The sequence below is a fragment of the Octodon degus genome, unplaced genomic scaffold, assembly GCF_000260255.1.
Source record: "Octodon degus isolate 3935 unplaced genomic scaffold, OctDeg1.0 scaffold00178, whole genome shotgun sequence".
Classification (NCBI taxonomy): Eukaryota; Metazoa; Chordata; class Mammalia; order Rodentia; family Octodontidae; genus Octodon; species Octodon degus.
The window spans coordinates 681,691-707,435 of NW_004524754.1; the positions used below are offsets into that span (position 1 = coordinate 681,691).

General features: G+C 43.4%; 1 protein-coding gene, 1 long non-coding RNA gene and 1 other non-coding gene across 10 annotated transcripts in view; 2 read left to right on the forward strand and 1 right to left on the reverse strand.

Annotated features, from left to right (window-relative positions):
- The window catches only part of Chd4 (chromodomain helicase DNA binding protein 4), a 47,542-nt gene extending 22,728 nt beyond the window's left edge, over window positions 1-24,814 (forward strand). For 3 of the 8 annotated variants that reach the window (XM_023703672.1, XM_023703669.1, XM_023703673.1), the window contains exons 23-40: window positions 2,896-3,020; window positions 3,891-4,128; window positions 4,274-4,449; window positions 9,726-9,906; window positions 9,991-10,077; window positions 10,168-10,256; window positions 10,345-10,478; window positions 10,804-10,948; window positions 11,080-11,245; window positions 11,498-11,595; window positions 11,697-11,826; window positions 12,182-12,250; window positions 12,794-12,931; window positions 13,160-13,268; window positions 13,376-13,508; window positions 21,710-21,908; window positions 22,743-22,906; window positions 24,300-24,814. In XM_023703672.1, coding sequence (XP_023559440.1) covers window positions 2,896-3,020; window positions 3,891-4,128; window positions 4,274-4,449; window positions 9,726-9,906; window positions 9,991-10,077; window positions 10,168-10,256; window positions 10,345-10,478; window positions 10,804-10,948; window positions 11,080-11,245; window positions 11,498-11,595; window positions 11,697-11,826; window positions 12,182-12,250; window positions 12,794-12,931; window positions 13,160-13,268; window positions 13,376-13,508; window positions 21,710-21,908; window positions 22,743-22,906; window positions 24,300-24,317 — 2,399 coding nt within the window. In that variant the 3' untranslated portion in view covers window positions 24,318-24,814. Of the gene's footprint in view, window positions 1-2,895; window positions 3,021-3,890; window positions 4,129-4,273; window positions 4,450-9,725; window positions 10,078-10,167; window positions 10,257-10,344; window positions 10,479-10,803; window positions 10,949-11,079; window positions 11,246-11,497; window positions 11,596-11,696; window positions 11,827-12,181; window positions 12,251-12,793; window positions 12,932-13,159; window positions 13,269-13,375; window positions 13,509-21,709; window positions 21,909-22,742; window positions 22,907-24,299 lie in introns of all 8 variants that reach the window. The other 5 variants (XM_023703670.1, XM_012517435.2, XM_023703668.1 and 2 more) reach the window with 3 other exon arrangements.
- Window positions 768-25,745, reverse strand: LOC111813277. The gene is made up of 3 exons (XR_002818580.1): window positions 25,467-25,745; window positions 3,636-3,684; window positions 768-801 (listed from the first exon to the last, which is right to left on the reverse strand). It is a non-coding gene; the product is annotated as an uncharacterized LOC111813277 (long non-coding RNA).
- LOC111813291 lies at window positions 11,281-11,419 on the forward strand. Its single transcript, XR_002818592.1, has one exon.

Here is a 25,745-nt window from a genome sequence, read left to right on the forward strand (position 1 = left end):
TCCCTTGTGCTTGCCAGGCAAACGCTTATTCTACTGAGCTGTCTCCCCGGCCCCTGGATCACTTATTCTTACACATCTTTTTCTGTGTAGTTCTTGTGGGTCTTTGTCAGTTGATGTGGAAGAGGAAAACCTTTGAATGTTCTGACTGAAATAATATATTTATTAATTCTAGATTTTACCCCCTTTGGAAATTTTATTTTATTTTTTTATTTTTTGTCCCCTCAACCTACCCTGAGGGCGGGGCTGGTATGGCATGGTGCTGGTGTGGTCCTCTGTGCCTAAACTTGCCTAAGCACATGCTTTAGACCACTGAGCTATCTCACTGGCCCGAGACTCTATTTTTTTTTAATTAACTTTATTGAGAAATAGCAATGAATTTCAAAACCGATTAGTAGGACAGTTTTAATAATTAATACATTGCATATTGTTGTCTTTGTAGTGGTTATTCATACTACAAAATGCAGACATGATACCCTGTCAAAACACTATTAGTACAAATCTTTCTTTTCAGTAAGAGAAAGTAGCAGTCTATCCTATTTTGCATATACAGATACAAAATTATCCTCCATTTATATCCCTTTTTTTTTGTTTAGTTTTGTCAGAGATGGGTATTCCATTGCCATTTAAATATTGTAGGTACGTGAATTCAGCAAAATATTCCAATATAGTCCAGTAGTGCATAATAGTGGGTTATCCATAGAACTGGCAATGTCAGAAGTTGTTGACTAGGGACTGGGGAGATGGCTCAGTAGAATAAGTGCTTTCCTGGCAAGCACAAGGGCCTGAGTTCAATCCCCAGTTCTGTAAAAAGAAAAAAAAAAGTTGTTGACTTGAGCCTTTTATAGCTCAGCATATTAATATAGCTTTACTTTTTATACCTCGTGTTTATACTTTTCTGCTGGATGGTTAAGACTAAGATAAAGCAAGACCTATATGACAAGTAACTTTTGTATCTGCCAAGGTCAGTCAAATCCCCTCAGGATTTACCCTGAAACCCTGTACCGCCGTTTGTAGATCCTTTGTCCATGTGAGCCATGTGGATGAGTCACGGTCATTGCTTGACCAGTTTGCTCTCTGTGAAAGCCTGAGGAATGTTTTCTCTCCATGTGACTCTCTTTAGGCACACTCTACATCATCGATCACTTTCCTCTGTGACCCCATAATTTCCTTGATCAGTAAATTTGGGACACAACTGAGTTACATGATGTTACAATACAGGTTCTCCTATGTCCTGAGTCTTCACTGACCTTGAAAGGCTAGGGCCAAAATGTTGGCTGTCCTTGCAGCTCTTCTTTTTTTCTAATTTTTGGTCTGCAAACTTAGGTTGTTAACCCTCCAGAAGAGAAATTCAGTGATATTATTACCCTACAACCTAGGCAGTTGAGCTTAACCTCACTATCTGTCTGAATATCAAACATCTTAGACATAATATGGAGCAGGTATTTTCCATCAAGTATTGATATGTTATACTTTAAATCCCTATAGAATGTGAAGAAAAAAAGAAAAAATTAAAAAATACTAACGGAAACTTTATTCTTTCTTGTTTTTGCAGAACTAGGGATTGAACTCAGGCTCTTTTGCTTGCCAGGGAAGCACTTATTCTACTGAGCCATCTCCCCGGCCCTGAGATTGATACTTTTTTTTTTTGGTGGAACTGGGGATTGAACTCAGGCCCTTTGCTTGCTAGGGAAGTGTTTATTCCACTGCCATCTCCCTGGCCCCAAGATTGATACTTTTTTAAAAAAAAATTTTATTTATTTATTTATTTATTTATTTATGTGTGTGTGGGGGGCAGCTCAGCCCACCAGGGGGCGGGGCTGGCTGGCATGTGGTGCTGGGGGATTGAACCGTGATCCCTGTGCTTTGCTAAGCTTGTTCTAAGTAGGTGCTTTAGACAACTGAGCCATCTCACCAGCACCCCCAAGATTGATACTTTTGATGAGTATATTTTATTTTGTATAATACATTTTTATTTTTATTTATTTTTGCAGAACCAGGGATTGAACTCTGGCCCTTGCGCTTGCCAGGGAAGCGCTTATTCTCGAGTCATCTTCCCGGCCCCTATCTTTATTTTTAAAATAATTTTTTGAGATATGGTCTCACTTTGTACGCCAGGTGGTTTTGAACTTGCTATATAGTTGAGGCTGGCCAGTCATACTGCCTCAGCCTCCCAAGGGCTGGAATTTCAGGCATGTGCCACCACACCTGATGCTGTGTTGTTTTATTGTATCACACTGGATGTGAAGTGCTATGTTTCATTTCTGGGGATTACTGATTGTTGGGTAAGAGGATCTCTTGATGTATATTGGTTATTCTTTTCCCATTGTAATTGATTATATATAGCTTGGTGGTACTAGGGCTTGAACTCAGGGTGTTCTACCACTGAGCTTTATGTCCTAACCCTGACCCTACTTTAAAATTTTTTTTTAAGTTGGCCTTGAATTTACAATCCTCCTATCTTAGTCTCCCAGTTAGCTGAGATTATAGATGGCAGTGTGTAATTCATAAAGACCTTGAAGATGATACTTGACTAGTGATACCCTATTTGTTCTTAAACTTTCACTTATTTCAACATCTGGGGAGACTTTGCTTGTAGCTATTACTGAGGTTTCTGCCTACAGAGTTTTATATTTCTTTTTAAATTTTATTTATTTATTTATGTGTGTGTGTGTGTGTGTGTGTGTGGCCAGCTCAGCCCACCAGGGGGCGGGGCTGGCTGGCATGTGGTGCTGGGGGATTGAACTGTGGTCCTGTGCTTTGCTAAGCTTGTTCTAAGTAGGTGCTTTAGACCACTGAGCCATCTCACCAGCCCTGGAGTTTTATATTTCTGAGATTTTTTTTCATTTATTAATTGGAATTAAGGAGACAACTAATTGTTTTGTTGTTGTTTTTTAGCACCAGGGGCTCAACAGTTCTGCTTCTTGCTTTCCACACGTGCTGGCGGCCTTGGGATCAATTTGGCCACTGCTGACACAGTTATTATATATGACTCTGACTGGAACCCCCATAATGACATCCAGGTGAGCAGACAGAGAGTAGTCTGAGGAGACAGTAACTTTATAGAGATGCAGCTTTTCTATGAGGGCTCTACTTTCTCAAACTAGTTGCTCAACTTAGAAACATCAGAGTCCTTTTTTTTTTTTTTTTTTTGGTGGAACCAGGAATTGAACTCAGACCCTTGTACTTGCCAGGGAAGTGCTTATTCTACTGAGCCATCTCCCTGCCCCCCCCCTTTTTTTTAACCCTTGGGCCTTTGTACCAAGCCATATCATATTTCCTTTAAAAAAAAATTCTTTTAAAATTTTATGACAGGAACTGGACATGGTAGCACATGCCTATAATCCTAGCACTTGAGAGGCTAAGATAGGATTGCTGCATTCAAGGACTACGTAGTGAGACCCTATCTCAACAAAACAAAATAACTAATTTGCTTTTAGACAGGGTCTTATTAAGTTGCTCAGGTCTGCTTTTAATTTGTAATTGTCCTGGTTTAGTCTCTCAAGAGTGCTGGGATAACAGATACATCCAGATTATTTTTATAAACCAGAGAGCTGGACTAGTGGTGCACATCTGTAATCCCTGCATTTGGGAGGCTGAGGCAGGAAGGAGGATTGTTTATAGAGTTCAAGACCGACCTGGGCTCCAAAGTAAGCTGAAGGCCAGACTGAGCTGCATAGTGAGACCCTGTAATAAAAAGATAACAAGAAAAGAGGGTTTGTGTTAGCACTGGACATATTTTAGGTAATATCAATAAAGGGTGCTGTTTGGGGTATGGGTGAAAAAGGAAGTATCCTATTAAGGCAAGTGGCAGCCCCTACCTTCTACTGGCTTTGATTTGAGGCAAGGTGACAGGAAAATAGGATTTCTAGTTATTTTTTTCTCAACTCTAGGCGTTTAGCAGAGCTCACCGAATTGGACAAAATAAGAAGGTTATGATCTACCGATTTGTAACCCGTGCATCAGTGGAAGAACGCATCACACAGGTGGCAAAGAAGAAGATGATGTTGACGCATCTAGTGGTACGCCCTGGGCTCGGATCGAAGACTGGATCTATGTCCAAGCAGGAGCTTGATGATATCCTTAAATTTGGTACTGAGGAACTGTTCAAGGATGAAGCCACAGATGGAGGTGAGCGAGTCAGGGACTTCAGTTTCCTGGTGGGGCTTGGCCTCTCAGAGCAGGGAGTCTCTTAGATACCAGGGGTCCTGTGGGACCTGTGTTTTGCGCTGCTTTTGAAGCTGACTTTGGGTTATGGGCCTTTGATTCTCTATAGGAGGAGACAACAAAGAGGGAGAAGACAGCAGTGTTATCCATTATGATGATAAGGCCATTGAACGACTGCTGGACCGTAACCAGGATGAGACTGAAGACACAGAATTGCAGGGCATGAATGAATATTTGAGCTCATTCAAAGTGGCTCAGTATGTTGTTCGAGAAGAAGAAATGGGGGTGAGTATGCATCCAAGGCAGTGCTGTGTTTGATGGTTGATCTACAAATTAGAATTAAAACCAAGGTGAGGGGCTGGCCACATAGCTCAGTGGATTAAAGCACTGGCTTAGGTGGACTAAGCAGGGACTGGAGTTTGATCCCTGATGTGCTGTGCTGGGCCTGCCCCTGGTACACACTGAGAGGTGATTGAGGTTGAGCGTGGTGGCACACACCTATAATCCCAGTGCTTGGGAGGCTGAAAACAGGAAGATCACTGAGTTCCTGTTCCTGTACTAAATACAAAAAAATAAAACCAAGATCAGGGGGCTGGGGAGATATAGCTTAGTGGTATAAGTGCCAGCCTGGCAAGTGCAAGGTCCCAAGTTTGATTCTAGGTACTGCAAAAAAAAAAAAAAAAAAAACCCAAAAACAAAACCAGAAAAAACCCAATCAACTAAAGAACGCCAAGATGAGGCAGGTGAGATCAGCCGTCTAGAGTACCTGCTTAGGCAAGCTTGGGCAGGTTCAGGGGACCCAATATCACATGCCGCCATGCCAGCCCTAGCCCTCAGGGCGGGCTGAGCTGCCCCCCCCACAAAAAAAAAAAGCTGAGATGATGTTTGTGGCAGAAGGAAACACCTGTAGGTAAATCAGTATATTAATGAGTAGATAATACTTTCCTTGAAAACGAAGGGTATAATGTGATTATTTGTGTTCTCTTTGACTTGGCTGTCAGGAAATGTATAGCAAAATTCCACACAGAAAATAGTTACACTGGTTCTTTGCCAGAATTTAATTTTCTCTTAATGTATTTTATTCTACAGAACGTTCTGGGGGCCGGGGAGATGGCTTCAGTAGAATAAGCACTTCCCTGGCAAGTGCAAGGGCCTGAGTTCAATCCCTGGTTCCACTAAAAAAAAAAAAAAAAGAATTCTGGGCCAGGGAGATAGCTCAGTAGAATAAGGGCTTCCCTGGCAAGCGCAGGGTCCTGAGTTCAATCCCTGGTACTACAAAACAAAACAAAAAACAAAAACTGAGCACAAGAACATGAATACTTTGTTGTTTTTTGAGATAGTGTCTCACTGTAGTTCAGGCTGCTCTTCAACTCACTGTGTAATCCAGGTTGGCCTCAAAATCATGGTAATCTTCCTGCCTGAGCCTTCTAAGTGCTGGGATTATAGGTGCACACCGCCATGCTTGGCTCACTCTCTTAACTAAGGGATCAGAATTGTGTTTCTTTTTCTTTACAATAAAACAAAATATTGTTTTCTCCAAAATGATTTAGAGGGGAATAAAGTGAAAAAACAATTTACTTGTGGGGAGTGGTGGTGCATGCCTGTAATCCCAGCACTTGAAAGGCTGAAGCAGGAGGATTTGTGCAAATTTGAGGCCAGCCTGGGGTAGGAAGTGAGTTAGGGAAGCCCTGAACTAACTGTATAGTGAGACTTTGTCTCAAAAAGAAGAAAAAAAAGAAAATTTGCTTTCTGTGCTGGTCCCTAGAGTGACTTGGCACAGGAACCTTTGCATTGGCTTAGCTTTCTGATGGCCTTCAATTTTTTCATTATCCTTTGAGTTCAAAAGCATCTCTCTAGCTGTGTTTCTCAGGTAATGTAGCTATTCTTTTTGTGATGTTTCTGTTTGTGTCACTGGTGGGGAAATTCGACAGACCAGCAGTATTTAATTAAAAAAATGCCCTTGTGATATGAGATCCCATTCTTTTCAGCAAAGGTGTTACAGATTTTCTTTTTCCCCTAGTGTTGGGGATTGAACCCAGGGGCCTTCATACTGAGTTACATTTCCAACAGCTACCCTCCTCCCCTTTTAAGTTTTGAGATAAGGTCTTGCTGAGTTGCCCAGGCAGGGCTGAAATTTGGAATTCTTATGTCTCAGCCTCCAGAGTGCTGGGGAAAAAAGGTGTGTGCCACCATTCCCTACCAGGTTTTTTTTTTTTTTTTTTTTTTTTTGAGACAAGGTTTCCAGGCTGGCCTCATCCTCCTGCTTTGGCCTTCCAAATGTTGGAGTACAGGTATGAGCTTCCAAACTGGCTGCCCTACCATAAGATTTTTTTTTTTTTTTTTCAGTACTAGGGATTGAACTCAGGACCTTTTGCTTGCCAGGCAGGTGGTTATGACACTTAGCTATATTCCTGACTGCGTAAGATATTTTTAAGTTTTAATATTTGGATAGGAATTGATATGTGTTAGTTTTCCTTTAATGTGACAAAATGCCTGATACAGTCAACTTAAAGGTTTATTCTGACTCAACAGTTTGAGTCAGGCCTTGTTTTCTTTTGGGCCTGTACAAGACTGCATGCGGTAGGCAGTGTGGAGGAAGCTGCTCTCTGGGGCAACAAAGCAGCAGAAGCAAGGGCTTGGGTTCCCAGCGTCCCTTCTCAGTGGCAGCCACAGAGACCTTACTTCTTCCCACTAGGCCCGCCTGTTACAGATTGTTCTCAGTGCCTAGGGTGGCAATAAAGCTGTTTATGTGTATCACAGTGGCATCGTCCATGCTGGTCCAAAGGTATCTTCCCTCCTTGTTCTCTATCTAGTTCTCTTCCTTGGGATAACTATGGCATTTATTTATTTATTTATTTATTTATTTATTTATTTATTTATTTATTTATTGTGGTACCGGCGGTTGAACTCAGGATCTTGTGCTTGACTAGACAAGTGCTTATTCTACTGAGTTATCTCCCTGGCCTGGGATGACTATGACATTTAGTTTCTTGTATGTCTTTCCAAAAATACGCGCATGCATATTACATTGAAATGAGTATGTACACAGACATAGTTTACACATAGTGTATGTATAATCTTTTGAAACACAAAAATTATTTAGCAATCGTTAGGATTGAACTTAGGGCTTCCTACATGCCAAGTGTTCCATCACCAAACTACACTGCTACCTTGTTTTATTTTTTGAGATTGAGTCTTGCTAAGTTGCCTAGTTGAACTTTGAAATTGTAATCCTCTTACCTCAGTCACCCAATTGGCTGGTTTAGCAAAAATAATTTATTAGACTTAAGGTTCTCTACCTTGCTTTTATCCCTTTCGTGTATCCAAATTAGAACATAAAGAGCCCTTGTTTTTGGCCTTTGTAGGGAAGCACAGATTGAGTGTCCCTTTTCTGAAATGCCCAGAACCAGAAATCTTCACATTTGGGAAAGTTGTTTTGCATTTAGACTTTATCAGATTAAGTACCCCAGTTTAAAAAAAAAAAAAATCACATTTTGTTTGTTTGTGGTTGAGACAGTCTTGTTACATAGTTCAAGCTGGCCTTGAGCTTGTTTGGATCTTCCTGCCTCTGCCTCTCAACTGCTAGGATTATAAGTGTGTGCTACCATGCCCGGCTTAGTGTGAAAATTGAAATCTTAAGCAGGCGCAGATCCCCAGGCCTGCTATCCTGGTCCCACCCCTGGTGGGCTGAGACAGCAATTGAGACTGGCTCTTGGGGGGCTGTAAACAGGCGGATCACTATGAGTCCAGTCTAGTAGTAAGACCCTGAACACCCTGTAGATGTAGATCCTTCCTTTAAAAAAAAAAATACCAAAAAAAAAAAAAAAATTTGAAATCTTAAAATTTCTTGTGGTTGATACCATGCCCAAGGCATTTTTAAATTAAACATCCCTTTCCCCCATATTAGAGATTGAACCCAGGGCATTTTTACTGAGCTACATCCTCAGAACTTTTTTTGAGATAAGTCTCATTCAATTGCCCAAGCTAAGCTTGAGTTTGTAATTTTCTAACCTCTGCTTTGAGAGTATTGGAATTTAGGTTTATCTGATCACATTTGGTAATTTTTGGAGCATTTAAAACCTCACAAAGCCAACCAGATAGCTCAGCAGACTAGAGCACCTGCTTAGGCAGAGTGCAGTAGCCAGGGTTCGATCCTGGTGTGCTGTGCCCGCTGCAGGGGCCTGCTGAGACTCTATTGAGACTGGGTGTGGTGGCATGCACCCATAATCCTAGCACTTGGGGGGCTGAAAACAGGAGAATCACTACAAGTCTGATCTATGTATTGAGATCAACCTTACAGAAGGGCAGGTGAGATAGCTCAGCAGACTAAGTGGTTGGCATAGGGGCCAAGGTTTGATCCCTGGCATGCATGCCGCTTGGGCCCTGGCCCTTCCCTCGGGCTGGCTGAGCTGCAGATGGAGTCTGGGTGTGGTGGTACATGCCTGCAATCACAGCACTGGGGAGCAGGAAAAAGGATCACTATGAGTCGGAGCAGTTGCGTAGTGAGACCTTATTTACAATAAGTAAATAATAAATACCTTATAGGGTATTTTGCATTTCAGATTAGGAATGCTCAACTTGTACTGTAATTGGTTTAGTTGCCTAATGGTGAGCATTTATATTTTTGTTTTGTTTTTGATTGAGACAATATATAATGGGGGTCTCATTATGTAGTTCAGACTGGCCTTGACCTATGTAGTCCAGGCTTACCTCAACCTTGAAGCTATACTCCTGCCTCAACCTCGCAGGTGCTAGGGTTACAGTCATGTGCCATCATGTCTGGCTAGATAGTTTATTGTTAGGCAATAATGGGATTGTTTATTGAATTAAGCAGTGACTTAACTTTCTGAAGGACTTCGGATTCAACCAGTATTTCTGAAAATATCTAAGAAAAATATGTAAGATAAGAGTTTTGGTTTCTTTGTAGATAAAGTTTGTAAACTTAAGAGGATCATGAAGATCAGAAGGGCTTCTGGCCTGTTTTGCTTGTACAAGATCTTTCAGTGTTTTAGAAGTCTGTTCTGCTTGTTGAACCTCTAGCCTTTTTGTTTTTTTGCTCTTCCAACTGGATGTGCACTAGTAGGACTAGAAGAAAGCAGTATATTCACCTTCTCTTGTTTTTTTTTTTTTTTTAAATATTTATTTTTATTTATTACATTTATTTATTGTGTGTGTGTGTGGCCAGCTCAGCCCACCAGGGGGCGGGTCTGGCTTGCATGTGGTGCTGGGGATCAAACCGCAGTCCCTGTGCTTTGCCAAGCTTGTTTCAAGTAGGTGCTTTAGACCACTGAGCCATCTCTCCAGCCCCTCACCTTCTCTTGTGATAAGGCTCCTTTTACCTTTTTCCTTAGTTCTGGTGATTGCTAATCTACACATGGTAATGAGGAGCCATTTCCTGTTGATTACATTTCTTCTAAGTTCTCAGGTTTAAACAGGCGCACCGAGTGTTCCTTTTAGTGTCCACTTCTGCGGAGGAGCTAGCAGAACGGAATTGTGAGGACCAGGGGTAGCTGTGGTGCTGATTTCAGCACTCCTGAGTTCTGACCCTCCATCTGTCCCAGGAGGAAGAAGAGGTAGAGCGAGAAATCATAAAACAGGAAGAAAGTGTGGATCCTGACTACTGGGAGAAATTGCTGCGGCACCATTATGAGCAGCAGCAAGAAGATCTAGCCCGAAATCTGGGCAAAGGAAAAAGAATCCGTAAACAGGTCAACTATAATGATGGCTCGCAGGAGGACCGAGGTGTGTGTGGCCGGCCCCGCCCCCCACCCACGGGCCGTTCCACTAGAGCAGTGGGCCCCGCTCATCTGCCCTCTCTCCCTCCAGATTGGCAGGACGACCAGTCCGACAACCAGTCCGATTACTCAGTGGCCTCAGAGGAAGGTGATGAAGACTTTGATGAACGCTCAGAAGGTGAGAGCTCAGCTCTTCCTCCAACTTTTTAAAAACTGCTTTGTCTGTACTACCCTATCAGAATCACTCATTCACACCTTTTTCTTGCAGCTCCCCGCAGGCCTAGTCGCAAGGGCCTGCGGAATGATAAAGATAAACCATTGCCTCCTCTGTTGGCCCGCGTTGGTGGGAATATTGAAGTAAGTGACTGTTGTATTCTGAAGTGCCTGCTCCTGGAGCTTTGGTGGAGGGAGACTTCCCTTTCACATAGGTGCCTTTTTCTCCTAGGTACTTGGTTTTAATGCTCGTCAGCGAAAAGCTTTTCTTAATGCAATTATGCGATATGGAATGCCACCTCAGGATGCTTTTACTACTCAGTGGCTTGTGCGAGATCTTCGAGGCAAGTCAGAAAAGGAGTTCAAGTAAGCTGTGGGCGAGGCCAACTGATGTAGTGTAAGGGGTTCTGCCTTGTGGCCATTCCATAGCATTTGTCTAGGCTGTGCAGGGAAAGGATCTTGTATTCTGCTGAAGTAGGTTGTAAAGCTATTAGTAATGAGTTGTGGTCCTTCCCTAGACCTGGCCTGGGGTCGGTCTGGAGACCAGCCTTCCACTGCAGCGGTGGCCTTTTTCTCAGGGTGGAGCCACAGTTATTGCTTGTGACACTGCCTAACAAGATGGGAAGGAATCTGATATAGGTAGGAGTTGGCATGGTCTCTGCTTAACTCATTTTTCTACTTATTTATACAGGGCTTACGTGTCTCTCTTTATGCGGCACTTATGTGAGCCTGGGGCAGATGGGGCGGAGACTTTTGCTGACGGTGTGCCCCGAGAAGGCCTATCTCGGCAGCATGTACTTACTAGGATTGGTGTCATGTCCTTGATTCGAAAGAAGGTGAGCCCCCACTCGGTTTTTCCATTTTTAAAGGTTTCTAGGAAAACTGGCAGTGGTTGGGTTTGGGCTTGGGCCTAGGAAAGGAGCTTAGAGTTAGAATTGGATCTTGAACATTGTATCACTTGCTGCAGGTTCAGGAGTTTGAACATGTTAATGGGCGCTGGAGCATGCCTGAATTGGCTGAAGTAGAGGAAAACAAGAAAATGTCTCAACCAGGGTCCCCCTCTCCAAAGACTCCAACACCTTCCACTCCAGGGGACACACAACCCAATACCCCTGCACCTGCCCCACCTGCCGGTAAGTCTGCCTGTTCTGTCTTCTCTGTCCTCTTCATGTCCTGGCCTATGTTTTGTGCTCCCCTGTGCTCAGCTCTTCACAGGGTAGTCTGGCAGGACGTACAGTAATTTCCCTCTCAGTTTAGGAGGGCTGTCCTAAGAACAGGGCTGGCTCTTAAAGGCACGAGAGGACAATTCATGATGAGACTAACTAGGAAGCTATGACCTCTCTGATCTGGGATCTTTCTCCTGACTGTCTTCTATTGGTCTGCAGAGGATGGGATAAAAACAGAGGAAAATAGCCTCAAAGAAGAAGACAGCACAGAAGGAGAAAAGGAAGTTAAATCAGCTGCTCCTGAATCCACTGTTGAGGTAAGAGAGGCCAGTGACAGAAAACCTTACTGAAGCAAATGGATAAGCCCACTTTTTAGGAGTTGGCCTGTGTGGTTTATCATTTTGTTTTTCTTTTGAAGTGTGCACAGCCCCCTGCCCCTGCCTCAGAGGATGAAAAGGTTCTTGTTGAAGCCCTTGAGGGAGAGGAGAAAGTGGAGAAGGCAGAGGCAAAGGAGAGAACAGAAGAACCTATGGAGACAGAACCCAAAGGTAACCATGTTGTCAAGGACTACAGATTCCTGTGTGAACCAAAGTTGTTTCAGGGACTTTCTGCCAAGAAATGGCAACATCAGGAGGAAGTGAACCACTTGAGGAAGCCAGCACCCTTCTAAATTATAGGACCTCCCACAATTTTTTTTTTTTTTTTAAAGAGAGCCAGAAAAAAACCACCCAAATTTCAAAACTAGATAATAGAGTAACAATGGTTAATACACTGCACATGATTTAAATTAGAGTACAAGATACAGGCACCAGAAATCTTTTAGGAGTGCAACCATAGGGATTTTAGGTAGTGTGAGACAGAGAAGTATATTCGGTATGTTCTCAATGGCTTCTCTTTCTCTAGGTGCTGATGTGGAGAAGGTGGAAGAGAAGTCTGCAATAGATCTGACCCCAATTGTGGTAGAGGACAAAGGTTAGTATTTGGAGAAGCTGTTTGTGGTTTGGAAGGACTGTAAAACCTGAGGCAGGGACCTTACCCTTGTCTTGTAACCATATGCACATTGATATAACAAGATGAAAGACACTGTCTCCATATTTATTTGTTTGTGTACTGGTGGCCAGATTTTTTTTTTTTTTTAATTTTTTTTTTATTTATGTGTGTGTGTCCAGCTCAGCCCGCCAGGGGGCGGGCTGGCTGGCATATGGTGCTGGGGGATTGAACCACGGTTCCTGTGCTTTGCTAAGCTTGTTCTAAGTAGGTGCTTTAGACCACTGAGCCATCTCACCAGCCCCAAATGGAATAAGGGTTTTTTTTTTTCTTCCTCGAATGCCTTCGGGAGAGTTGTGAGGTTCGAACTCCAGCAACCTGAGGCTGACAGCTTTGTGGAAGCAGCCACTTAAAGGACTGAGCTAGGGCCAGGCCCCCCTTGGTGACCAGATTTTGTAGTCAGTCTTCCCTAAGGGAAGGTCAGGGCTTCTGGGTGGAGCTGATGCTTTGCTCTTGCATATCTTGTAGAAGAGAAGAAAGAGGAAGAAGACAAAAAAGAGGTGATGCTTCAGAATGGAGAGACTCCCAAGGACCTGAGTGATGAGAAGCAGAAGAAAAACATCAAACAGCGTTTCATGTTCAACATTGCAGATGGTGGCTTTACTGGTATGGAAATGAGGGACCTACTGGGAGATAAGGTCAGAAGTGAAATTGGGTTTTTATCAGAAACTAGATACAGAAGAAATGTAGGCTGGTTATGTCCTCCTTTAGGTTTTCTGTTAAAGAGCTAGAAGCAGACCATAGTAAGATGGAGAGGGGAATGGAAATAAATAGCTATTGAGTTCTGAAAATAAAATGTTTCCTTTTTTACCCACTCTGCCTTTTCTTCCTCAGAGTTGCACTCCCTTTGGCAGAATGAGGAGCGGGCAGCCACAGTCACCAAGAAAACTTACGAAATCTGGCATCGACGGCATGACTACTGGTTGTTAGCTGGCATTATAAAGTATCCTTTGCCTGAGCAAGACAGAAGTCTTGCTGAAAGGTTCTGAGGGGTGTTTAGTTTGAGGAACTTGTATTCCTTTTTGTTTTTCCTGAGCATTTTTCCAACAGTCATGGCTATGCCCGGTGGCAGGACATCCAGAATGATCCCCGCTATGCCATCCTCAACGAGCCTTTCAAGGGTGAAATGAACCGTGGTAATTTCTTAGAGATCAAGAATAAGTTTCTAGCTCGAAGGTTCAAGGTGAGTAGGATGAGAGAAATGTGATGTTTGAGCAATAGATTTGAAAGTCCAGAAGGTTCTGCAGAGGAGGGAGTCCCTTTTTCAACCATACCCTGAGACTCTTTGTATTCTACAAAGGGCTTTGCTCCCAGATAACTAATATTAGTGATCAAGACAGACTTGAAAATTTACTAGCTCTATAGGTGACTGTGTGCCTAGTGGGTAATACGGAAGTGCACTAGGTTTAGTGGGGGAACACTGTAGGCTGGAGCGTTCAAGAGCGGGATTAAATCACGTGGGCTGGAGGTCATTTTTCTCTTGCATAGACAAAAGGCAATGTATACGTAAGAGCTCCATCTGCAGTGTCACAAGGACTGAGCCTACTGAGGGGGTGCTTGGGAACTGCCTGGTATTGAAGGCCTCTTTTAAGGAGACCATGAAATATAATACCTTGAAAATTAGACGTGAAGCTTGGAAGCTGAAAGTAACTGGGGGAATAAGAAATACATACTTCAGGTGTTAAGTAGCAAGTAGTGACTGGCAAGGGATATAAAGACAGACAGGTGTGGTGCATGTTCTCAGGGGACTGTTACTTTCTAGCAGGAGCAAATGTGTTGCCAGATCAGTATGTTTGGTGTAGCAGAAAAGAGGCTGCTAAAGACCTAAGAAAGTTCTCCAAAGGGAACTGGGGACGCAGAGGGTGAGCTTACAAATGGCTTTATGGAAAAGACAGCATGGAATTAAGTTCTTAGTTTTTTGAGACAGGGTCTCACTGGGTAGTCTAGGCTGGTCTTGAACTCACTGTGTAGCCCAGGCTGGCCTCAAACTCAAGGCAAACCTCCTGGCTCAGCCTCCTGAATGCTACGATTATAGATGTGTGCTAGCACACCCTGTTGGCAATTAATTCTGATAGATGTGATTGGAGTACAAACAGCTGTTAAACCATAGGGATTTGGTTGGACAAAGAGGTAGCAAGCTCAGGATGGTGAGGAACAACAAATAGTGCAGGGTAACTAGAAAATACTTGTGTTGTGTAATGGTGAGGGAGAAGTTGAAAAGAGAAAGGTAAGTGCTACAGGTGAGTGGGCTTCTTAACACCAGATAAAATAGTTCAGATTTTATCTTTTTGTTAACGGCAGTGATAGAAGGTATATGAATAGCATTTTTTTGTTTGTTTTTAAGTACAAGGGTCTAGGGGCTGGAGAGATGGCTCAGTGGTCTAAAGCACCTACTTGGAACAAGCTTGGCAAAGCACAGGGACCGCGGTTCGATCCCCCAGCACCACATGCCAGCCAGCCGCGCCCCCTGGTGGGCTGAGCTGGCCACACACACACACACACACACACACACACACACACTAAATAAATGTTAAAAAAAAAATTTAAAAAAAAAGTACAAGGGTCTATAGGGTCTCACTACATAGATCACACTCATAGTGATTCTGTTTTCAGCTTCCCAAGCACTGGGATTACAGGCATGTGCCACCATGCCCAGTCTCAGTTGCTGTCTCAGCATGCTTCAGGGGTGGGGCTGGCACAGCCTGCTGGGGATCCAACCCCGGCCTGCTGTGCTCTGCTTAAGCAGACACTTTAGTCCACTGAGCTGTCTGGCCAGGTGGAATCTAGAGATGCATACAAGGTAGGCAAGTGCTCCACTACCGAGCCACATCCCAACGTCGTGCAAAGTTTTGATAAGACCAAGGGAAATGGAAACAGCATCTGTAAAATTATAGCTACTACAGTTGTGAGGCATTATGGACCTAGGTTGTGACACTGGTTGTAGAAGATGAGAAAGGTTAAGGAATAAAGGAAAGAAACCACCAAAGAATTTCCAGAACTTGCCACAGGAGTAAGCAGCTCTTTTCAACAGCTCTTTCCAACTAAGGGGCCATTTAGGGACTATAGCCTGCTTTGTGGAACATCATGATCTTTCTCTTTTGTGTGTGTGTGTGTGTGTGTGTGTGTGTGTACCAGGAATTGAACTCAGGACCTCATACTTGTCAGGCAGGAGCTGTACCACTCAGCTAGATCCCTGGCCCCATAATAACTGCTTGCAAATGCTCAATGACAACAGTCATAATAAACAAATGAGGGTCAGGGAGATAGCTGAATAGCTTAATCACCTGCCTGGCACATGCAGGGTCCTGAGTTCAATCCCTGGTACAGAGAAAAAAACAAAGAAATAATCAAATGAACAAGTATGGAAATGTTCTAATAAGACCTTATGAACACTAAAATTTGAATATTATGTGGTCTTCATGAAGTAGCATATAGTTGCCTTCTTTTGCGTTTTGTTTTTAGTGCTTGCCCTTTTTTACTGCCAGGGGCTTTTCACTGGGCTACACACAGCCCTTTGTATGCTTTGAGACAGTCTCGCTAAGTTGCCCAGGGTGGGCTAAAACTTAGGACTCGACTGCCTTCATCTCCCAAGAGTGCTGGGATTCCTGGTGTGTACCACTGTTACACAGTTGAGGGGCTTACCTAGGTTCTTCTAAACAGTGACTTGAGCAGGACACATAAGAGTAGCAGCAACAAAATCAGAGATTTTCAGATTTTTAATAAGATTCTTGAGGCAGAAAAGAAAGATATACTCCACACCAAGGAGAAGCTCCTGGCCTTATTTTGCCTTTTTCCTAGCCATGTAGAGCTGTAAAATCTATCCTTAGGGCTGGGAAGATAGCTAAAGGACATAAGTGCCTGCCTGGCAAGCCCCAGTACTGCTAAATAAATAAATAAATAAAATCTATCCTTAGCTTTTGGGCCATGTAGAAACCAGGCCATAGTTTGCCAACTCTTACTGGAGTTGATATACAAGGAATAAATGAGACTCCAAAAATCACTGGTGTTTTGAATCTGAATCATGAGGAAAATTTACCTTTTTTTTTCGGAACCAGGGATTGAACTCAGCGTTTATTCTACTGAGCCAGCTCCCTGGCCCGAAAATTATCACGTAAGAGAACTGAGAACAATTTGTAGAAAAGATTGACAAATGTGGTTTTAGATAAATTGCTTGTTTTTTTTTTTTTTTTTTTTTTTTTGGTGGAATCAGGGTTTGAACTCGGGAACTCAAGCTTGCTCGGCAAGTGCTTATTTACTAAGCTATCTCCCTGGCCCCTTGTGGGTTTTTTTTGCAGAACTGGAGATTGAACTCAGGCCCTTGCGCTTGCCAGGCAAGCACTTATTCTACTGAGCCATCTCCCCAGCCCCTGCTTGGTGTTTCTGACAAGTCACCACCTACCCCCCTAGCCATATTTGGTGTGATCAGAACCATTAATGTTCTATAGCTTGAGGACACTTGAAGGAAAGGGACATCTCTTTGTTTTTATTTATTTATTTATTTATGTGTGTGTGTGTGTGTGTGTGTGTGTGTGTGTGTGTGTGGCCAGCTCAGCCCACCAGGGGGTGGGGCTGGCTGGCATGTGGTGCTGGGGGATCGAACCCGCGGTCCCTGTGCTTTGCTGAGCTTGTTCTAAATAGGTGCTCTAGACCACTGAGCCACCTCACCAGCCCCTGGGGACATCTCTTTGGAGAATGCTCTTTTGATATTTTGAGACAGGGTCCAGGCTGACCCTTTTTTTAAAAATATTTATTTTAGGGAAGGGTCTACAGGGTGTTCAGGGTCTTACTAATAGATCAGACTTGTAGTGATCTGCCTATTTACAGCCTTCCAAGAGCTGGGATTACAGGCAAACACGACCACATGCAGTCTCATTTGCCATCTCAGCGAGCCCCAGGGGCAAGGCCAGCAATGCAGGCCCCCGGGATTGAACTCCCCGGATCCTGCACCTGCTTGCTGGCACTGTAATCCGCTGAGCTATTTGGCCAGCCCTCAGGCTGATCTTGAATTTGCCACAGTCCTCCCCAGCCTTGTGAGTGCTGAGATTACAGGCTTGCACCACTGAACACCCAGCTGGGGAGAATGCTTTTAATAGGATGGCAATGAACTGGGCATGGTAGCAGATGCCTATAATCCCAGCATTGTGTGAAGCTGAGGCAGGAGGATTACAAGTTTGAGCCCAGCCTGGGTCCCTTAGTGGGAAGTCAGTTTGAGGCACCCACGTTCAGCCTCAGTACCACCAGAAAGAAACAAAACAAAAAACAGTCAATAGCAAAAATGAATACAGTGGTGCCTCAGTCAGTCCACAATTCTAGAAAAGATTGCCATGGTCCTATTTGTCACTTAATGCAGAATTCATTAATAAAAACTAAATTTCGCCAAACAATTCTGTTTCAAAAGCATTTATAAACAGAGGTACCACTATACCGTATATTATTTTTTTACTTTTTTTTTTTTTTTTTTTTTGGTGGAACCAGGGATTGAACTCAGACCCTTGCGTTTGCCAGGGAAGCACTTATTCTACTGAGCCATCTCCCCAGCCCCTTTTATATTATTTTGATGCTAGGGATTGAACACAGGGCTTTGTGTTTAAGAATCTGCTGTATTAATGATCTATACCCTCAGCACATAAAAAATATACTTGTTAATATTTAAGATTCTTACATTTTTGCAGTATCTAATGATTACATTTATCACGAAAAGTTGATACATGTATGTAATAGATTTTTTTTTTAAACATTTTTTTTTTTTTTTTTACTCTCCCTTCTCCGCCTCTCCTTTCATCTTGGTTCCCCTCCCATTTTGAAAGAGAACCAGGTTTTTTTTTTGTTCTTTAAAATTATACTTCAGGTTTTTCATATGAGAAATCATATAGTATTTTTTAAATTTTTATGTATGTATGTGTGTGTGTGTGTGTGTGTCGCCAGCTCAGCCCACCAGGGGGCGGGGCTGGCTGGCATGTGGTGCTGGGGGATTGAACCGCGGTCCCTGATGCTTTGCTAAGCTTGTTCTAAGTAGGTGCTTTAGACCACTGAGCCATCTCACCAGCCCTATTTAAACTTTTTTAAAAAATTTATGTGTGTGTGGCCAGCTCAGCCCACCAGGGGGCGGGGCTGGCTGGCATGTGGTGCTGGGGGATTGAACGTCGGTCCCTGATGCTTTGCTAAGCTTGTTCTAAGTAGGTGCTTTAGACCACTGAGCCATCTCTCCAGCCCCTATTTGTTGATTCTTGATGTTATTTTTTTTTTGTGCAATTTAGGTTTTGTTCTAAAAATCTCTGTTAATGTTTCCAAGAAATTTTACCTATTTTGTCTTCTAGCAAATTTAGTATTTAAAGCTTTGGTCTGTTTTGATTTATTTTAGTGCATGGTGGGAGATACCAATTTAGTTTTAGTCTTTGTGTGTGGATAACCAGTTTTTCCAGCACATTTGTCAAAGGGCCAATCCTTCTTCCAGTGTATGCCAAAGATCAGATGTCTGAGTGTGCCTGAGGTTGTTTCTGAATCCTCTGTTCGTTGATACACATGTTCCAGTAGCATTCTGCATGATTGCTGTAGATATGTAATACAATGTGAAAGCTACGATTATAATGGCATCTGGTTTACTCTTGCTACCCAGGTTTGTTTTTGTAACGTAGATCTCTTCTGGGCTCATCTTTTTTTTTTTTTTTTTTTTTAGATAGGGTCTTGCTGTGTAATCCAGGCTGGCCTTGGCTTTTTAATTTTTTGATGGACACCCGATCTCCTACTTGCTGTGCAAGCATTCTACCATCAAGCTATATTCCTAGCCCCTCCACAGCTGGTTTTGAGCTCACCATATAGCCTAGGCTGGCCCTGAACTTGTGGTGATCCTGCTGACTCAGCCTCATGAGTGCTGGGAGTGCTGGGATTATAGGTGTTTGCCGCTATGTCTGGCCCTTCATATGAATTTTAAGATTTTTTTTTTCTCCCTCTAGGTTTTTTCTTTTTTTTGGCAGAACCAGGGATTGAACTCAGGCCCTTGCACTTGCCAGGGAAGCACTTAGTCTACTGAGCCATCTCCCTGGACCCTTTTTCTCTAGTTCTGTGATGAATCTGTATCTAAGTGTGGTATATGGCCATTTTGACAATACTGGTTTTGCCTATTCAGGAATGAGGTATATTTATTTTCTGATGTCCTCTTTGATCTCCTATTTTGGAATTCTGTAGTTTTTCTTATAGAATGTAACTTTCATTTTCTGTTAATTCCTATTTAATTAATTATTTTTGAAAATTAATTTTTAAAATTCCTATTAAAAAATCTTTTATTTATTTAAGATATTGGTACACAGGGGCTGGTGAGATGGCTCAGTGGTCTAAAGCACCTACTTAGAACAAGCTAAGCCAAGCACAAGGACCACAGTTCAATCCTCCAGCACCACATGCCAGCCAGTCCCGCCCCCTGGTGGGCTGAGCTGGCCACACACACACAAAATAAATAAATAAAAATGTTTTTTTTTTAAAAAAAAAAAGATATTGGTACACAACTCAGACTTGTAGTAATTGTCCTGTCTCAGCCTCTCTAGTGCTGGGATTATAGGTGTGCACCACCATGCTCAGTTTTGGTGGCTGGCATGTCTCGGTGCCCAGGGTTCCAGGGCTGTCACAGCATGTGGTACTGGGGATCAAACTTGGGTTATTACACTTGCCAGGCAGGTGCTTAGACTGCTGAGCTATCTCCCCAGCCTGTTATTTAATTTTTCTTGAAGCTATTATGAATAGTATTTTCCTAATTTAATTTTTCTTTTTCTTTTTTTTGAGACAAAGTTTCACTATGTAGCACCCAAGATGGCCTTAAACACACATTGTAGCGCAGGCTGGCCTTGAATTTGCAGCAATCCTCTTGCCCTAGCCTCCTGTGTGCACCACCACACCTGGCTCATGATTGGTTTACAGGAACACTTGATTTTTGTGTGATGTGTATATAGTACCTTGACAAATTTATTAGTGCTAGGAGTCTTTTGGGTGGAATTTGTCTCTCTCATTTTTTCTTTTTGGCTTGCTTTCTTTGACTAAAGTTTTGCTTATTGTTTTGAATAGGAGTGATGAAAATGGACATATTTGTCTTATTCCTGGTTTTAGGGGGAAAGTTTTCAGTTTTTCCTTATTTATTTATTGCAGTACTGGGGACAGAACTCAGGACCTTGCACTTGCCTGGCAGGCACTTATTCTACTGAGCTATCTCCCCAGCCTATCCCCATTTAATATGATCCAACAAGCCAGGTGTTATTGGCACAAGTTTGTAATCCCAGTATTTGGGGGGCTAAGACAGGAGACTCACCATCAGTTTGAGGCCAGGCTAGGTTAGTGAGTTCAAGATCAACCTAAACTACATAGCAAGACCCTGTCTCAATAACAAAACAAAATCCAACGAAATATTTTTAAAGGTAAAAGAACCTAAAGGATATGGTGGGGTATACCCATAGGGTGTGTTACCATGCAGCCATTAAAATGTGGTTTTGCTGGGCACAGTTATTATGTACCCAAAGGCCCAGCTACTTGGGAGGCTGACATTGGAGGACTGCATGCCAGCCAGGGCAGTTTAGTGAGACCTTGTTTCTTATTTAAAAACAAATCTGTAGGGGCCGGGGAGATGGCTCAGTAGAATAAGCACTTCCCTGGCAAGTGCAAGGGTCTAAGTTCAAACCCCAGTTCTGCAAAAAAAAAAAATCTGTGTTTTTGAAGAGTAACAATAAAGGAAGGTGCTTATTATGCAATGTGGAGTGAAAACATAATGTGCTTATGTATAATATATCAATAACAAAAAGATATTGCAGAGGGGCCGGGGAGATGGTTCAGTGGAATATGCGCTTCCCTGGCAAGCGCAAGGGCCTGAGTTCAATCCCCAGTTCCACCAAAAAAAAACAAAAAAAAAAATTATTGCATAGGAATTTTTTTCTTTTTTTAAAATGTATTTGGTATAGGGGCTTACTATGCAGCTTGGACTTGTAGTGATCTTCCTGTTTTCAGCCTCCTCAGCGCTGGGATTACAGGTGTGCGTCACCATGCCCAGTCTCCTGGCTCAGCACACCCAGGGGGCGGGGCCAGCGAGGCATGTGGTGCCAAGGATCAAACCCCAGTCCCTGTGCTTGCCTAAGCAGGTGCTTAGTCTGCTGAGCGTCTATTGTTTTTGTATAAGACAGTCTAAAGAATACAGTTGTAGACATTAGACTGACAAGTGGAAAGAATAAAACAATGTAATATTTAGCTGCTTGAGTAAGCAGTGGTGTCAAGGAGCCATCACTGAAGTTACTCTCGTTATCTGGAAAAAGGTGAACTGAGAGGCCCATGAGCAATGAGCAAAATGACCTATCAGTCTGACTCCTGTCTCTATCCATCAGTCTGACTCCTGTCTCTATCCATGTCTAGCTTTTAGAACAAGCACTGGTGATTGAGGAACAGCTGCGCAGGGCAGCTTACCTGAACATGTCCGAGGACCCTTCTCACCCTTCCATGGCCCTCAACACTCGCTTTGCGGAGGTGGAGTGTTTGGCAGAAAGTCACCAGCACCTGTCCAAGGAGTCGATGGCAGGAAACAAGCCAGCTAATGCAGTTCTGCACAAAGGTAGTCAGTGGCTCTCCTGCCTCCTGTGATGAATCTATCCCTTCCACTAACTCCCTTTCTCAAAATTCAAAGAGTTCTTGCCTAGACCCTTTTTCAGAGTTTGCTAGAGAGCTTTGGTGTGCTGAGGATCTCCCCCCATTACAGGCAGCCAAGGACAGTAGTTCTTTGCCTCTTCTAACTCTATATAGTCATTCTTGAGATAGAAAGGAAAGCAGAATAATAGTGTCATCAAGGATACTTGAGAGGCAATTTAAGGTGATTTAAGATCTTTAAATTCTAGACCCTTTTCAACATTTATTTCTAATTCAAGTAAAACATTCTGAGGAGGTGGAGGGTGAAACAAGAATAAGGCTGTTAACATAGGAAGTGGGAGACATCCACAAGGTAGGGAGGCACGATAAGAGTGCAAAGGAAACAGCAGGAACAATCTTGTCTGGAGAAGTGGAGGAGATGCAGATAGTCACGAGCAAGGGATAATAATAGGGATAGTTAGATGATGCTAAGGAGAACTGCAGGGCAGTGAGCTAGAGTTGAGGAACAGTAATTTGAGCACAGTCCAGGGCAGATCTGATGACTTAGTTACAAAAGATAACATATCAGTCACTTAGTCCTTAAAAATGAAGGCCTGGGTATGATGGTGCACACCTGTAATGGTAGCATTTGGAAAGCTGAGGCAGGAAGAATCACCATAGGTTGGAAGTCAGCCTGAGCTATACAGTGAGTTCAAGGTCTGCTTGAACTACCCGGTCTCAAAAAAAAAAAAAAAAAAAAAGAAGATGGTGTAGAAAGATTTAAAGATCTCCATCTGGAGCTCACCACCTTTTTTTCTCTCTGCAGTTCTCAAGCAGCTAGAAGAACTGCTGAGTGACATGAAAGCCGATGTGACCCGACTTCCAGCTACCATTGCCCGAATTCCTCCAGTTGCTGTGAGGTTACAGATGTCAGAGCGGAACATTCTTAGCCGCCTGGCAAACCGAGCACCAGAGCCTCCCCCACAGCAGGTAGGACCATTTCTTATTAAGTTTATTGATACATTTTAGGCATATATATATTATCACATTCATGATAAGGATTTTGTACTAGTACATGATATAACTTGATTATTTTTTTCCATTCCCCTACCCTCCCTTTAACACCTCTTGTCCTCATTTATAAAAGCTTTGTATCCAGTTTTTTCCTTCTCTCATCATTTTTTTTTTCCTCTTCCTTCCTTTCCCTCTTCCCCTAGTTCCCCTTCCCCTTCCCATTTGAAGGTTTCCTTCTGTCTCACAGTATCTATTACGCATTTTGGTCCTTATTTACACCTTGGGTTTTTTTTTTTTTTTTTTTTTTGGAACCGGGGATTGAACTCAGGCCCTTTTGCTTGCCAGGCAAGTACTTAATCTACTGAGCTATCTCCCCGGCCCCTACACCGTGGGTTTCTTAAACCAGAGAAACAATGCAGCATTTTTTTTCTTTTTCTTTTTTTTTTTTTTCCTTTTTTGGTGGCTCGCTCAGCCTACCCTGGGGGCGGGGCTAGCATGTCATGTGGTACCGGGGATCAAACCACGGTCCCTGTGCTTGCCTAACCTTGCTTAGTCTGATGAGCTATGTCCCTGGCCCAACAATGCAGTTTTTTTTTTTTGTGGAACCAGGGATTGAACTCAGGCCCTTGCACTTACCAGAGAAGTGCTTATTCCACTGAGCCATCTCCCTGGCCCCACAGTATTTTTTTAAATTAATTTTATTGAGAAATAGCAATGATACAGTTTTGAAACTGATTATTAGTAGGACAGTTTCAGTAATTAATACACTGCATATTTTTATCTCCATAGTAGTTATTCATAGTACAAGATGCAGACATGACATCCTGTCCAAACACTATTGGTACAAATCTTTCTGCTTTATCTTGGTCTTAACCATCCAGCAGAGAAGTATAAAAATGAGGTATAAAAAGTGAAGCCATGGGGCCGGGGAGATGGCTCAGTAGGATAAGCGCTTGACTGACAAACGCAAGGATCTGAGTTCAATCCCCAGTTCTGCCACAAAAAAAAAAAAAAGTGAAGCCATATTAATGCTGAGCTGTGAAAGGTTCAAGTCAACAACTTCTGACATTGTCAGTCCTACGGAAAACCCACTACTATTATGGACTACTGGACTATATTGGATTAATTTGCTGAATTCACACACCTACAATATTTAAATGGCAATGGAATACCCATCTCTGACAAAACTAAACCGAAAAAAACAATGCAGTATTTACACCTGTGTAGGACCATTTTCTTCTCTGTGCCAGGTCTTCCCACAGAACCGTTCTTGAGCTTGTATTTTTGCTTTCAGTCCCTCCTGGGCTGTCCAGTGAATACCCTGGGCTCAGGTGGTCTGCAATTCTAACTCTTGGCTCTCTCTCTGTAGGTTGCCCAGCAGCAGTGACTATCTCAATCGGTGATGATCACTTCCACAGCTGAGCAGTTTTCTCTTGTCCCAGCTTCTCCCCAAGGGGCCTGAGAGACCCTCGCCTTCTGCCCATCTTCGTGTAAAGGAACAGCCCTGGGCACCGGCGCAGGGAGGGAGTGAGGGGCAGCAGTGCCCTTCTGCTGAAGAGACATGCAGCAGTGCGCCGGCGCCATCTGCAGGGAGCTGGCGGGCTGGCCTTCTGGACCCTGGCTTCTCCCCACTGTTACACAGACTGTTGTGGGTTCCTGCCAGGCTTGAAGAAAATGATCTGAATTTCTTCCTCCTTTTGGTTTTATTTTGTTGGTTTATTTTGTGTTTTCTTTTGTCCTTTTTGGGGGTTACTGAGAGTGGGCCGGGCCCCTGGGCGAGACACAGCTACCTCTGTTGGCATCTTTTTAATACCAGGAACCCAGCGGCTCCAGCCACTGAGCGGCTAGAATGAAATAAAGTGGAGGAAAAAAAAAAAAAAAAAACCAAAAGCATAAAAAGCCACAGCAAATTTCTTGATGAAAACTGAAAATAAAAACTTCCTTGTATTTTAGTGTTGGTTCAGTGTGGGTGTAAAGGCATAGGGCATGGAAGGAACCCTAGGAGGTGTGGGTGGAAAGGAAGAGCTGGCTGCAAGAGCCCCTGGTACCGCAGCCGGAGAGATCCTGTGCTCAGCGGGGCCTGTAGCAGGGCCTGTCTGGACTTTATTGTGGGTAAACGAGTAAACTGACTAGGACTTTTAGTTTTTTTGCCAGTGAGAGACAGTGATCATTTAGATTTTTTTTTTTTTCTTTTATACTGGGGATCGAACTTGGGACCTTCTGATTGCCTAGCAGGCCCTTATGCCGCTGAGCTAATCCCTAATGGTTAGATTTGTCGTTTTTTTTTTTTTTTTTTGCAGAACAGGGGATTGAACTCAGTTCCTTGCGCTCGCCAGAGAAGCACTTATTTCACTGAGCCATCTCCCCAGCCCGTTTAGATTTTCATACTAGGTGGGGCATGGAGGTGCATGCCTTTAATCCCAGCACTTAGCAGGCTGAGGCAAGAGAATTGCGGGAAGTTATTCAAGGCCAGCATGGGCTGCATAGTGAGGTCTCAAAAGCCCAAAAGAAAATTATTTTTTATGCTAAATATTACCTTAGTTCTGGAAGGGTTCAATAGGTTTTTCTTCCTCAGTCCAGTGGAACTGGCTCCCTCAGACGTCGGAAGCCAACGGGAATCCCTTGCCTGGGTGGAAAGGGTGAGGTCGCTGGCGCGCTGTTGCTCTAGGGCGAAGGGGAGGGGCGGCTTTTCGGTGCCAGCCCTTCGGGGCTGATTAGATTGACGCAAAAGAGCCCCGCGGCGGAAGCCGCTCCCTAGGCTGAGCGGGCGGCCCGAGGCCGTCTTCCGCTCCCGCGTCGGAGGGTACCGAGCCCC